Source organism: Stigmatopora argus, chromosome 11, assembly GCF_051989625.1.
Source record: "Stigmatopora argus isolate UIUO_Sarg chromosome 11, RoL_Sarg_1.0, whole genome shotgun sequence".
Lineage (NCBI taxonomy): Eukaryota > Metazoa > Chordata > Actinopteri > Syngnathiformes > Syngnathidae > Stigmatopora > Stigmatopora argus.
Genome location: NC_135397.1, coordinates 14489957 through 14504212, shown reverse-complemented (window position 1 = coordinate 14504212; position 14256 = coordinate 14489957). Strand labels below are relative to the sequence as shown.

The following is a 14256-nucleotide window of genomic DNA, read 5'->3' as shown; positions in this document are numbered from 1 at the left end:
CTTGCAAATGCACAGTGGTCAAACACTGAAGAGAGAACAACAAAAACAACGACATTCATAAAACACTGCATTTGGTCATGAAATATCTAAAAAGCGGCAGCTGCAATTCCATAAAGCAAAATGCATGCCCTTGAATTTTCTCAACTGTAGGCATGCAAATACATGGCCGTAATCCAGAGGAAACAAACAAGCAGGCTTTTCGAAGGACCTTCCAAGGTCTTCAGCTTGAGGAAAACTAATTAATTCAAAGCCGCCTTTGTTGCCCATCTTTGAGGAGCAAGGAGAAGAATGTGTGGCGCTGTCCCGCCTCGTCTTTGGAGAAGGCCGAGCGGCCGTCTGACTTTCCAAGGACGGCCATGTTGCGCTAACCTCACACCCCACCACCCGCCAGCCTATTGAATTGTTTACACTTTTTTTAATAGAAAACATTGATCAAAGGAAGGCGACGAGCCCTTCGGGCCAGCGTGCTGATAATTGCCAGCGATTCAGATTAGATTACTTGATGTCTTCTTTTGATTAGCGCCAGTGTACGGATGTGTGCGTATGTGTTATCGCTGGCGTTTGTCATCTTCCTTCTCGGCGGTCTAAGTAGCCGCCGTGCTGTTTAGCATGCATAAGGTAAGACTTAATTCAATTAAACCAGCACAGGAAGTGGTTCAGGAGAAAACAGCCGAGGAGGCAGAGTCATTTTACGCCGCGTTGCGATGTTACAGTGGGGCGCTTTTCCCCCAATATTATTGTGATGCTGTACTTTTTCAATAGTTTGCAAAAAGACAATATTTCAATTAATGTAAAAACATGATAATAACAGTTTGATTTAAATTGTCCCACGCTTAGTTTTTTTATTTTTTATTTTAGCATTTTACATCGATTTTTGCATGAATCGCATTCACCCCTGAAATATTCTGAAAATGGGACAAGGGTACTCCTGAAATGGGGGCAACGGAGGTTGGCAGCTCTGCAGTACCTGTTGAGAAATAGTATCTGGTTTAACATTTTTTAACATACATCTTTAAATAGATCTACTGACTTTGTCAAACTAAGCATATCAGAGGATTAGGGTTGATAATTTACTCAGTTAGTAACCGTAACATTTATAGGTTCTAATAATATGTATTTCAAATTCAAATAAACAATCCTGTGATTAGTGATAATAGATGCTTATGATGACATTGAAATGAACATTTGAGGTGCAATTATTTGATTTTTAATTTTTGTTTGTCATTAGTGTCAAATAGAAGGTAGGCAGAAATAGGATGTGGCTGCCCAGATTTTCATGCTGATTTACAAGCAGCATGAAAAAGCTCACAAAGAACATGAACATCTTAATTATGGCCAGCTTTTATGGTCATTGAGTTGGTTATATTATATATTTTTTCCTTATACCCTGCCCAAACTCTTGATTTCTTACTAATGACCAAATATATTAAAATTTGGGGCCCGCAAAGAAAAAAAAATACTGAATTTGTTTGTTAATTATATTTTTTTATATTGATGTCCTAGTGACAACCAACCATGCTTATCAAGCTTGATAATAGTTATTCAATTTGTAAATATGAACTCTCAAAGGAAAAAATATATTGTTTTATATTTGATAAATCAAAATAAACAGCATTATGCTCATTAATGTTATGCTCATTAATGTTTTGCGCGTTGGCCTCACAGCTCTGGGGTCCTGGGTTCAAATCCAGGTCACGTCCACCTGTGTAGAGTTTGCATGTTCTCCCCGGGCCTGCAAGGGGTTTCCTCCGGGTACTCCGGTTTCCTCGCACATTCCAAAAACATGTATGATAGTTTGATTGGACACTCTAAATTGCCCCTAGGTATGGGCGTCCACCTTACTGTTTTGACATTGAGGCTTCAATCCCCGAGTAGCCCTATGCATTGTGTTGACCTCCTCTCATCATGCCAGCTTCACGGTCGTATCTACGGTGTAAATCCCTCATAATGGTGGTTCTTTTTTTATTTCATAATGGTTTCCACTCGTTTAGTGTCCTTGATAAAGGATATTATGGCCGCCTTCCGAATGTTTGCTTCTTCTTTCTTGGTAAAACACACGGTAGATTCATTTATGCCGCAATGGCTTGCTACGCCTTTAGCATAGCAACGTCACTCTTATGGTCACTGTCATCATGGCTCGTTTTTTCTTCGGTTTATTGGCGCTTAGGAGACATTTTCAAGGACGATTTGAAATCCAAACAAAGCTGGAATAGGCAAGGCATAGGAATTCTCAACAGGTGATGTGTGCAATGGGAAATTAAATCCCAACAAAACAGGAGAAGGCAAGATGTCGTCCTCCTCAGCCTTATTATATAATGCTTCTTCAGCGCTATGTCCCACCCAATTCAGCCCCGAAGAAGTAGGGGGGCCCGGACTTTCGCCATTTTTTTTATCCCCGATCTTCCGCTCGTAAGTTTCAGTGTGAATTTTGACATTTTTTATAAACTTAAAAAATAAAAATAAAAAACTTAATATATAAAAACCCGCAATGTACTGGAGCCGCCAAGTGGTGAGGGATCACAGTACCCGTTCTTTCTCATCTTCTTCTCTCTCATTGGGCGTTGAGAGAAAACCTTTAATCTCTTAAAATGACATGGCCTCGTTCCTTGAAGAAAAACAATTCTTAACCTTCCTTTTCATTGTAACTTTAATTATTTACATTTCATTCCATTGTTTTTACAGAGTACAAAATTTTAGACGGCCAGTTTCCCCTCATTAAAATTATTTGTAACAAGCGCGTGATCTACAGAACACATTTAGTTTCTTACAGTTTTCTGAAACTTTTTGGACAGCGCCAGGCCTTTTAAGGTCTCGGCGATGCTGAAATTGGCTTCATGACTCACGGAGGAGCTGAAAGGGGAACATAAAACATTTGACATTTTCCCTCTTGAAGTGCTGCAAGCTATTGTGTCAAACATGAACAGGAGGCATGCGCGTGCACCGCTTTCTTCTCTTGACGGCTCCATCAGCTCTTGTGATGCAACGAGACCGCATTACTTTAGCCCATTAACACACACGCACGCACACACACAAGCACATACTTCTTTGATCTTTCCTCTAGCTGATTTAGCCACGACACATCTACACACACTCCAACACACACGGCGCAAAGGAACTCCCAGGCCAACTATTTAGTTTCATTAGGGGAAAGATGCTTCAAAAAGAAGAGAGAGAGAAAAGAGTAAGCCAAAGAGGGTGAGGAAAGATGGCAAGAAATGGATGGCCAAGCATTAGAAAGTGCAGCAAATGAGTTGTCATTACAGATACAGTAAGCATAAAATGTGACAGTTTTATACAGTGGTGACATTGTTTGGGTTTATAGCATTGAGCAATATATTAAAAAAATATTGCGCGATTTTTGCTAAATTAAATTACAACCACCATTTTATCATAAGTGTTTTTATAGGTTTTAGCTGGAATTAATTTGCACAGTATTGACCATTTTCCTCATATAAAACATTTAAAAAGTATGTAGAACCCTAAGAAGAAAAACGCATACAAAACCAAATTTCTGAAGCTTTTAAGTAGTGTTTTTTTTTTCAAAATGAAAACATCAAGACATGAAAGGCAATGAACAACAAAACATGTAACATAAAAGCTAAAGCAAATTAAAATTCGAGTCAGCCGAGTGCCAAATACGCTCATCAAAAGACTGTGATATGGCTCGTGACTCGTACCCGATCCTTGCAGTAGACTATTCAAACCTATGTGATTGTTGACATGTTAAATTCCTTAACAATCTAATATTTTTTATTGCCCACCACAAAGGTCGATATTAAAATAGTATGGTAGGCTAGGCTCTATTTTTCTCGAAAGGGTGAAAACGCCCACTCAAGCGGTTAGAGGAAAAAAAGATAAGAAAACTGTTTAACCCTTTAAAATGAAGAACAAACACATTAAAAAAAACTGTGTGTGTCTGTGAGATTAGGAAACTGATACATCTGAACACACGCATGCGAACACACAACTTAAAGTTATGAATTCAACAAACCTTCTTTGGGGCCCAAAATGAAAAATGAAGTTGCTTTAGGTGCACTCGAAAATTTCATGCAACACCCGTGTTAGAAATAATAATAACCAATAGGGAGGGCAGCTTAGGTGTTGGGAGACAAGGCAATGGTAGGCCATTGAGGTTTTTAGCGAGAGCCAAATGGAGTCTATCATGCCAATTAAAAAGAAAATACAGGTTTCAATAAGTGTATTTTTTATTTTTTTATTTTTTTTTATTTTGTAGGTCATAACTTAAATATCTTTCGTATCTCAGAACTAAATTTTCTTAATGAGGATTTTCATAACCTGAATATCTCATAAGTAGAGACATTCCTAATTAGAAGAGCCACTGTATTACAATTGCATGTCAAATGGGAGCTGCAAAATATTGCCAGGTAGGACACAATTGCCCTCTAAATGAATTTAAAAAAAAATTAAATATATCATAATTATTCCGTGAAAGGGTTGAAATCAAAAGTTTCCCACAGACAAAAAAATGTTTGACCTTTAGAGTAACACATTCCTTGAACATGGAAAACGTTGTTTCTATAGTTATTTCATCATTTTTTCAAAGGTATTTCTTTTTCATTTTTTTTTGTTTTTGTTTACAACAAATTCTCAAGCCACACAACATCCATCTATGTTCGGAATTTGATTGGGGGGGGTTCTGCCTGCATCGTCGTTGAACCGGCAGGGTTCTTGTTTTGGTCACAAAAGGAATGACTGGGAAAAGCAACAGAGTTCAGAGAGCAGCCGGTGGCGGGGGAGCCGCCCGGGTCAGCGCAGCGGAGACCCCCGGCGTTCCCTCTACGGGAAGGGGGGTCTCACGTCGGCAAAATCAAACGCGACCCAATTATAGGAATCTCAACGAGTCAGTGAGCAGGGAAGTCTTACCTGGAAAACACGGAGGAATGTGACTGTGTGTCGTACAACACACATACACGAGCGCGTCGTCATCATCACAGTGACAATTAACATGACTACGCTGCTGTGAAATTACTACTCTTGTCTGCTAATGAACAAGACGAGTTCAAGCGAGACAAGGCGCCACGGACAAAAGTAACTGGACGTGACGCAATTAGGATGACAGGAATTCTCAAAAGGTGGAAAAAATCTTGAATTCGGGGAAGAAAAAATATTTTTCGAAATGAAATATCATGTGCCATTGCTGTTGATGGCAGTGGAGGTCGAATGCAGTTTTACTGTGAATGATAACAGCCAGCCCTCCCAGTCAAAATGGATTGGATGTCTATCACCGTCAATCACAAATGTTGGAAGTGGAGGTAGAGAGAAAAGAAAGTGTTTTTGAGCGCACAGGGGAAGCAAAGTGAGAGGAGTGCACCTATGTGACCTTACATGAAAGCAGTCGTCACTGTGGGCTACAATTAGGGATGGCAGGAGGGAGAGCATAGGTCAACTTGTGAACACACCAGCACACAAACACACACCGCATTTTGTTTTGGAGTGTCGGCCACTGTACTCGAGGGGGTTTGGACCATCAGACACCTTCAATAACCATTTATTTGGCTAAATCTGACGAAAATTGTGGAAACTACTGTTAGGGACAATCAGATTTTTCACAGACTTGTGCTTCCATATTCAGAATGTTTTCAAAGAAACAAGATTTTAAAAAGTGAAACATTTTGTTTGCTGTTATATAACGCACACGTTAAACTCCAGCCTGCATACTGAATTAAGCCTTCTTCATCTTACATGGCACAAAAAATAAACATTCTGTTACAAATAAGCCAAGTTAGTAAAATGCAGTGGCACTTGATACAGTGTAACGATGTGTTTATTAGTCTTACCACCAGTTTTGCACCGATACTAGTCTCAGAAATACTTAAAGGTAGTCATCGGTGAGTACTAACAAATCACGCATCTGCGCGCGCAATAGGCATTATATAAACAAAGATGTCAGACTCTTTTTTTTTTTTTTTTTATCCCCCAAGATTTTTTTTCTTTTCTCCCCCCCCATACTCTGACTTGCCCCAATACAATGCTCTAGTTCTTTTATTTCAATTTGCACGTGCGTTGACATGTTGTCTTTGCGACCTGGAAAGTTCAACGAGTGTTTTCCTGTGTTTATTTTCCTGCACCACAGCAATTATCCCGTCTGTTTAAAGGGCAAAGCCTTCCCATCTTACTCACCTGTCAAATGCATGTGTACGCGCATCCTGTTCTACCTGTCCAACTGCACAAGTGTTCATTGTATAGCACTGACAAACAACACCAAAGTTATTACGTTTTCTATGAACAGAACTAAATTGTCAATAAGACAGTTCTTGCTCTTTGTGATGGAGCTAATTTTACCTACAAATTTCTAAGCTATTTACCCACTTATTATACATCAACGGTGGCCTGTACTAAAAATATATATGGTAGGCTGGTTGAGCACTCTAATTTGCTTCTAGGTATGAGTGTTAGCGTGAATGCTTGTCCATCTCCTTGTGCCTTGCAATTGGCTGGCCACCAGTTCAGGGTGTCCCTTACCTGGTGCCTATAGTTGGCTGGGAAAGGTTCCATCACCCCCAGTGAGCTTTGTCTGGATAAGCAGTATGGAAAATGAATGAATATACATCTACATTTTTTTCGAGAATGAAAGTTCCTCACTTTGAACAGTCTAATCATGCTATTGATACAGCAACAAGGTCTCATTTGCATATGGTCAGCATTGCACCCATGCTAAAGAAAAATAATATTTAACAGCACATGAAAATGGCATATATGAACAGAAATTTCCTGACTCCTTTTCTCACCAATGGTGGTGAAAAGAAAAGTGGGAGGAGAGAAGGGTTGGGGGCAGAAAGGGGGAGCTTATCGTTCGCCTCCAGACGGAATGCGCGGATCAATGGGCGCGTGAGGCGGAGCCCACAGCGATCAATGCATTTGATAAAAAAATTTTTTTAAAGAAGAGCCACTGTACTGCACACCTATCAAAAGAGACAATACATGCCTTCATTGGGGTTATAGGGGGCTCGTAAATTAAAAATAGTCCGAACACATTTGTACTTTGGGGTCTCGTAGTGAACGACAATGTTTCCGTACCATCCCTTCGTCGATCATATGTTGTCAGCCCTTCCCACTTCAAATGTATTGGACGTCTATCACTGGCAATGGCAGTGAAGAAGTTAGCACTGTATTATGGTTTTGGCTCAAAGTATCAAAGTAAAGTTGGGAAATAAATTGTTGGCTTTCAATGCAAAAATGGATCCAAGCGATAAATTAAGAGGAGCGTGCGTCTCGTGATTTGTTCGACGCTATGTTGTGGTGAACGGTGTGTAACATTAGCTTGTGTGTGTGTGGGCCATTTTAGTGCGTTTGGGCAGGCGAGATAGAGACCTAAAGCACCTCTCGACCGTGAATTAGCCTGTCATGACAAATGTCTGGACCTGCATGACTGGCTGCCAGACTGGCTGGCTATCTGGGAGGTTGGCAACCCCCTTCTTCAGATAGTGATTGTGTATGTGTGGCATCGCCGCATGCCCACGCCAGCCCTCTGTACGGCGCCAGCCGTGCGTACTCGCACAGAAAAAGAGACAACAAGGCGACAAAACTGCTCCGGGAAAAAAAATGAAAAAGAAAGAAAAAGAACCTCCAGAGCCGAGAGGGCGCTTGCAGAGATGCGTAGCCCACCAAGGAGGCCTCTGTCTCAGTCTCGCAATCAAGCGTTTAGCCCCTCTGTTCCTAAAGGTGCCCAGCAGTCAATGGCAGACATGTTCTCACTGTTACCATGTTCTTGTGGCGCCTGCTTCCTGCCAACCTCTGCGGTTTCTCATTCTTTTGTCTTCCTCTCGAATGCATAAATCATAGGTTGTCATGCATCAATTCACATTTTTTTCAATTCCAATCACAATACTGATCAGGAAATCTGTTGCTACTGATAATGCTTTTTGACACCTGATCTTAATATTCAGCCCTTGCTGTTTGAAAAGTCCTGTTACACCATCTACAATTCTCCTCAATATAAATTAGGAGAGCAGTTTACTCTCAACGCCCCCCACCAAAAAAAAAACAATTTTATTTACAAAAGTGCAAAATCCACAACAACATAAAATCATGCATGCTACATATACATATATGAACACTCTGAATTGTCCCTAGGTATGAGTGTGTGGATGAAGGGTTGTCTGTCTCATAGTGCCCTGCGATTGGCTTGCAACCTATTCAGGATGTACTGCCTATTGCCTATGCAGTCATACCTATACTTACGAATGCTTCTAGGTACCAAAGTTTCAGGTTACAAATTTTGTTATATGCAAATGAGTGACTCAAGATACGAAAACAAAATCCCCCAAAATGTAAATGTATTCCCTTATCCGTTATTTTATTTTGAATTCCCCTTATTACGCGATTAAAAACTACAAATGCAATGTGGCACGTATTTTCACACACACATAGGGCACACATAAAAGTCTAAAATGTACTACAAAGTGGACGACTTTCGGCCCTGGTAGAACAGGTCATCTATAATGACCGCAGAGGGAGATATTTAAGCGGCGCAGGGCACATTTTCATATGCTTTATTCATTTTATGACATAATAAATAATTTCCTTATAATTTTCTCTCATTTTTGTGTTTCCTCACATCTTTCATACTAAATTGTGACACTGACCAATTTTAAAAGATTACGTTGGTAGTTGTAAGAGGACAGTGGAACAAATTAGAGAATTTACATATAAAGTACACCTCTACTAACAAAATTTCCAAGTTACGAAAAAAGTCTTGGAACCAATTAATTTCGTAAGTAGAGGTACGACTGTAGTTAGCTGGGATAGGCTCCAGCCCACGCACACACCGTCACCAATTCCGTCCTTAACCTGAAGAAAATGGCCATCGCTCATGAATGTGGACTCATTGAATGACTGTTGATAAAATAAAATAAAACTGAGCAGCACTGGGGAACGCAAGGACATTCATAGGCCCTGATGATCAAGGCACAAGTTTACTCGATCTAATTTGTGAATTAAAATTGTATTACAACCCCATACTGATACTGGATAGGATCGACCTTGGTGATGTCTAGTAGGTTTTCCCATCCGAGTTGTGTTCAAATGTACAATATTTGCTTTTTGTCTTTGAGCACTTCTAAACTCTTGCTATCCATTTGAGATGGTAGAGAAATCAGTGAATTATCATGTTTTAGCTCTATGGACGGCAGTAGACATTCAATCCTTTCCAGCTGGGAGAAGCTGCCAGCAAATGACAGCCTAATCTCCATTTTTGTGGCCTCAACATGCCCAAATACTCGCCAATTATTATGCAGGAGTTTAGTGGTGAGAATACATAGTAAGTCTTAAAGGTACTCAGCACAGAAATGTTTTATCTTATTTTTTTATCATTATTTTCCATACAACAATTTCCCTGGGATAAATCAAATTTGATGAAACGGAGCTTTGGTAAAGTTTCCATTTCATTGTGCAGATAATTGAAGCCACAATAACGCTGGTTGATCTCCACTTCTTCCTCCATTGTTCTGACTGACACTTGTGCGCCCTCCTACCTTGAAATTTGTGTTTGTATGACAAACACGTGTTAAAGGCGACATTGTCTTCATTGAATCAGTGTTTTTCCGAGACATTTTATCCGAGATAACGTGTTGTCCTTTACATTATAGGATTCTGATACACGTTTCTACTATTTTCTAATCAGTGTCTTTAGAGCTGACTGAGCTCGGCTGGCGCCGGTCACATGCATTTTCCTATAGCGTTAATCCTAGCCCCTGGACAGACGCAGTCAATTTCCCCATCTTATGTCCCCCGGAATGGCAAGCCAAAAAATAGAACAGAGTGCATTTCCCCTTGTGTTTGGGGCACACACGCCCTATGCTTATTGCTACACTTAAAACTGCTGGTTGTGTCCGTATCTCCAATCAGTCCATTGCCAGAAGGCCCCCCTGCCTGCGACATTGCCGTTTATCATATTATACTCATAAAAGCTGCATGGAAAAACATAGTCAAATTTGAGATAATTACATCAAGCGAAACAGGAAAAAGTCATTTTTGCAAGGGAATGCAAAAATGAGAAATAGAAAGACGTGTCATGTTTATTCATCAAGTAGTCGTACCACTCTTGCTTGCCTTTTGTCTCTGCTTAGGGAAGCATTTTGCATACTAACTAAAAAGTTCACACTTCATCTTTACTGGGAGTAATGAAATGGACAAGATGTGAAAATGTGGGGGAAAACTATGTTTTTTACTTGGCAAAAAAACTTGCATGTGAACAATAGAGGACTTTATATTTAGCCTTGCGGAATGCCACAATTCACTAATGTCAGAATTGCATATGGCCTTCAATGCAATACTAAATACATGTTGAGGCTGGCAAAAATGATATTTTGGTATCGCTTACAGTTACTCTACTTCACAATTTTCTTTTACAGTGGAGATAATTTAATAGGTGGCGGCCCGGCGGATTGAGTGGTAATCATTGCGGCTTCACAGCTCTAGGGTCCTGGGTTCAAATCCAGGTTAGGGCACCTTTGTGGAGTTTGCATGTTCTGCATGTACTCCGGTTTCTACCCACATTCAAAAAAACATGCATGGTAGGTTGATTGGACACTCTAAATTGTCCCTAGGTATGAGTGTAAAAGGTTGTCCGTCTCCTCGTTCCCTGCGATCGGCTGGCCACCGATTGAGGGTTTCCCCCACCTCTGGCCCAAAGTCAGCTGGGATGGGCTCCAGCACCCCCCACGACCCTAGGAATGATAAAGAAGTTCAGAAAATGAATGAATGGATGAATGTATGTATAACTTAATAGCCAATTACAAAAATAGTTAAGGAGTTATTTTATTTTAATATGGGCAGAAAACCAAACTAACTGAAGATTGAACAACCACGCACAGATTTTTATGGTGTGTATGTCATCACCTGTGAGGCACTTCAATGAAACAACATGCTTCTTTTTTAATTGTGGTTATTTTTAAGGTTCTAATTTTAATTATATCAAGAATAACACTTATAATTGTTTTCTTATTCTATCTTATATTTAAATATATTTTTATTTAATATTCAACACTTTATTATTATTAGATTATTACTTTTATTTTCTTCAGTCTGTTATCCAATAAACTTAGCAATTTTTTTAATACATTTTGTTTTCCACCCTCCTTTACACAGTGAACTTTTTTATATTAGTGATTATCTCTTCTCATTTTTATTCTTTGTTTATTTTCCCCTAATTTCCCTAATGTGTGTGTGCCTATGTGTATAATTATCTCTTTAAAGGTGTGTTCCCATCTCTCTTTAGGCATCCCCTTGGGCACTCACACATGCACACGCACTGAGTGCATTAAAGTTGCCTGCCTTGACAATGCAGTCCCATTGTCCCCGGTGCCGACAATGGCTACAAACAAACAATTGACATGGAAATGGAGAGATGTAGCTCATTAGCGGGGCATTGCTTGTTTTGTTAATGGATAAATGGGAGCCCCGCTTGAATGGGCCGGCACCTTAAGAAAAATGAGAGAGGGAAAAAAAGCCCTGCTTCAATATGGAAAAGCCTGATTAACAGTAAACCACAGGGAGGAGGACAAAGTTGGTGAAAGAGAGAAACTTCTGGAGGTTGCGGCACTTACAATGTGTGCAAGAAGCATTGTGGTAAATGTGTTGCTTTTATCTTGACACTACACAGCTGTCATTTAAAACCATAGGCTGTTGTGTGCTCTGTCGGATGGTTGTTATTTACTGTCATCCTTCACCAATTCGCGGTTTCCACATTCGCAGCTTCAGTACATTGCGCTCGGTATTTTATATTAAGTATCCAAATCAAAAATGTTCATTAAAAATGTCAAAATTCATGGTGAAACTCACAACCGGAGCACAGGACATGAAAAATGGCGGAAGTCAGGGCACCGCCACCCAACTCGGCACCAAAAAGGAATGTTCTACCCTTGCTCCCACACCCAAAATCATGAAGGCTTGTTGAACACTCTAAATTGCCCCCAGGTATGGGTGTGAGTGTGAAGGGTTATCTCCTGGTGCCCTGCAACTGGCTGGCCACCAATTGAGTGTGTCCCCTGCCTGGTGCCCTTAGTTTGTTGGGATAGGATCCAGTACTTCCCACGACCTTTGTGAGGAGAAACGGTACGGAAAGTGAATGAATGAATGAATTCAATGTCCAGACTGTACTTGGTGTTCTAGATGTCTCCCACCCTTTTTCATATTGAACATAAATTGAATTGAAAACTTGACTTTGCTAGGCTTCTGCGATGCGAAATAATGAACTCCATCATTATAAGAAATTTGTTACAATAAGAATTTTTTTTACCATGGGCTCTCTGTAAACTCCGTCACAGAGCAGCCCGTCCACGCCACTAACTTCGGGGATAATAGTTTAGACCAGTTATGGGCAAAACCATCGTAAAGGACCACTGTGAGTGCAGGTTTTTGTTCCGATTGATCCAGCTCAGACAGTTTAACCCTCATGGTTTTTGGGGAAACAAGGAGCACCTGACTTCAATCTACTGATTGCACTTGGAGGTCACTAGATTGTTGAACAGGCGTCGTTCTGAAGAGTTCGAACAAAAACCCACACGTACTGCGTCTCTTTGTGGAAGTAGTTTGCCTACCCCTGGTCTAGTGGTCCCCAAGCTTTTCTCTTACCACAGACCCTCCTGTCATGGGGAGGGTACGTGTGGGTCGGTGGTGTCATGACGACTAAAGACAAAAGTGATAGAAGGGGATTTCACAATGACAGCTAAAGATGGAGGCAGAGAACACAAAAGAAACAAGATTTCGTTATTGCACAATAAATACATGACTTTTCTCATTTCAAGTAAGAGGGTGAGATTGAAACGTCTGTACTAGTTTTGGTGAAAACGTGTTTTCAATGTCCCTAAGCTCGGGAAAAGCTCTAGAAAATGACCGTCATGCACATTGAATGTTTTTCTCTACTACATGTTGCGGATCCTTGAACATGGCTGTAGGCCGACTACAACTCAGCGGGCGCCTGGCCTCGTCCTCAGCTGAGCTCTGGAGTTGCTACCCGAGCAACAGCAATCGCGATGCCAAGGCCCGCTTCCTCCAGAGCAGATCAGTGCCGCTGCAGTTCAGCCACTCAGCCAACTCGTCCGCCGAGAAAACCTTAGACTCGGACAGGACTAAGAGCAGCTCCGGTGGCAATGGACCAACTCGCAGTAGGCTGACAACCATGTTTGTTGTATGGAGAACGCATGAGGGGATGTGTGCGTGCGAAGGTGCAGCTGTGATGACAAATTAGGTGGCTCCCTGCAGAGCTGTGTGGGTTTTATTTACGGAGTGACTGGGTTGGAGACTGTCATTCTGATCTGGCAACCCTAAGCAGTGCAGTGTGTCATTGGCTCATGATCTCCATACTTGGTGTTAGGTGAAAAATGTGAATATTATGTTCTAGACTTCTGGTAAAATCATTGAAAACAAATTTTGGGGGGAGAGCTCTTGTGCGCCGGCAAATAGACTGCGCTTTGGGTGTTCATGCACATTGCCCATGCCTAAAACTGGACCCGCTCACCATATACAGCCTTTACCTTTGCCTATTTTTTTTGCAATATGTATTCCCTAGCACAACTTCACAAAAAAGAGAATTTTCCAAACCAATGTTGAAGTTTTGTTTTTATTTTGGGTGCAGGAGAGGGATGCCGAGCGGCGGCGCCAGCTGCGCGAACGTGCCAGGCAGCTGATCGCAGAGGCTCGATCCGGAGTCAAGATGACCGACATGAGCCTGGATGTGTCGACTGGCAGCACTTTAAAAAGTGTCATCGTTCCGGGCCTGGCTGGAGGTTGGGACACACACAGGCGTGCACCTTACTTACTTGCGATGCCAAAACTGTGCTCACACATTGCCGTTATGCTCTCTTAAGGGGTCCCGCTAATCCTCGGTGAAAAACAAAATGTCATTTTTCACTGACCGCAGGTCTGAATCACCCAGTAATTGTTAATCAGCACAGCACACAGTGACGCCATTTTAGCCTACCAATACCCAAGCCATTTAATAGCCGATCCGTTGGGACCCCGCTGCTTTCCATTTTCTGACAAATGATGGGGTATTATGAGCATTTGCATTATCAAAGCCTTTGCTACCGTTGTTCGTGTCTGACATGTTAACAATAAACCCATGATTGACAGGTTGGTGTTCTAACATTAGTGACATCAGGATCAAGGGCGTATTTAGTCGTTTCACAAAATTGGAAATGAAAATGTCATGTTTAACTCACTACCATTGACTGCATTGGTCGTTCAATCCATTTAGTTGGTCGGGGGTGGCAGTGATGATTCGCCTAGTGTCCC

General features: G+C 41.1%; 1 protein-coding gene across 6 annotated transcripts in view; it reads left to right on the top strand.

Moving 5' to 3' along the window:
* ehbp1 (EH domain binding protein 1) overlaps nucleotides 1-14256 on the top strand; it is a 161797-nt gene that overhangs the window by 95706 nt on the left and 51835 nt on the right. For all 6 annotated transcript variants that reach the window (XM_077612511.1, XM_077612513.1, XM_077612510.1 and 3 more), the window contains one exon: nucleotides 13598-13748. In XM_077612511.1, the coding sequence (XP_077468637.1) occupies nucleotides 13598-13748 (151 nt within the window). The remainder of the gene's footprint in view (nucleotides 1-13597; nucleotides 13749-14256) is intronic.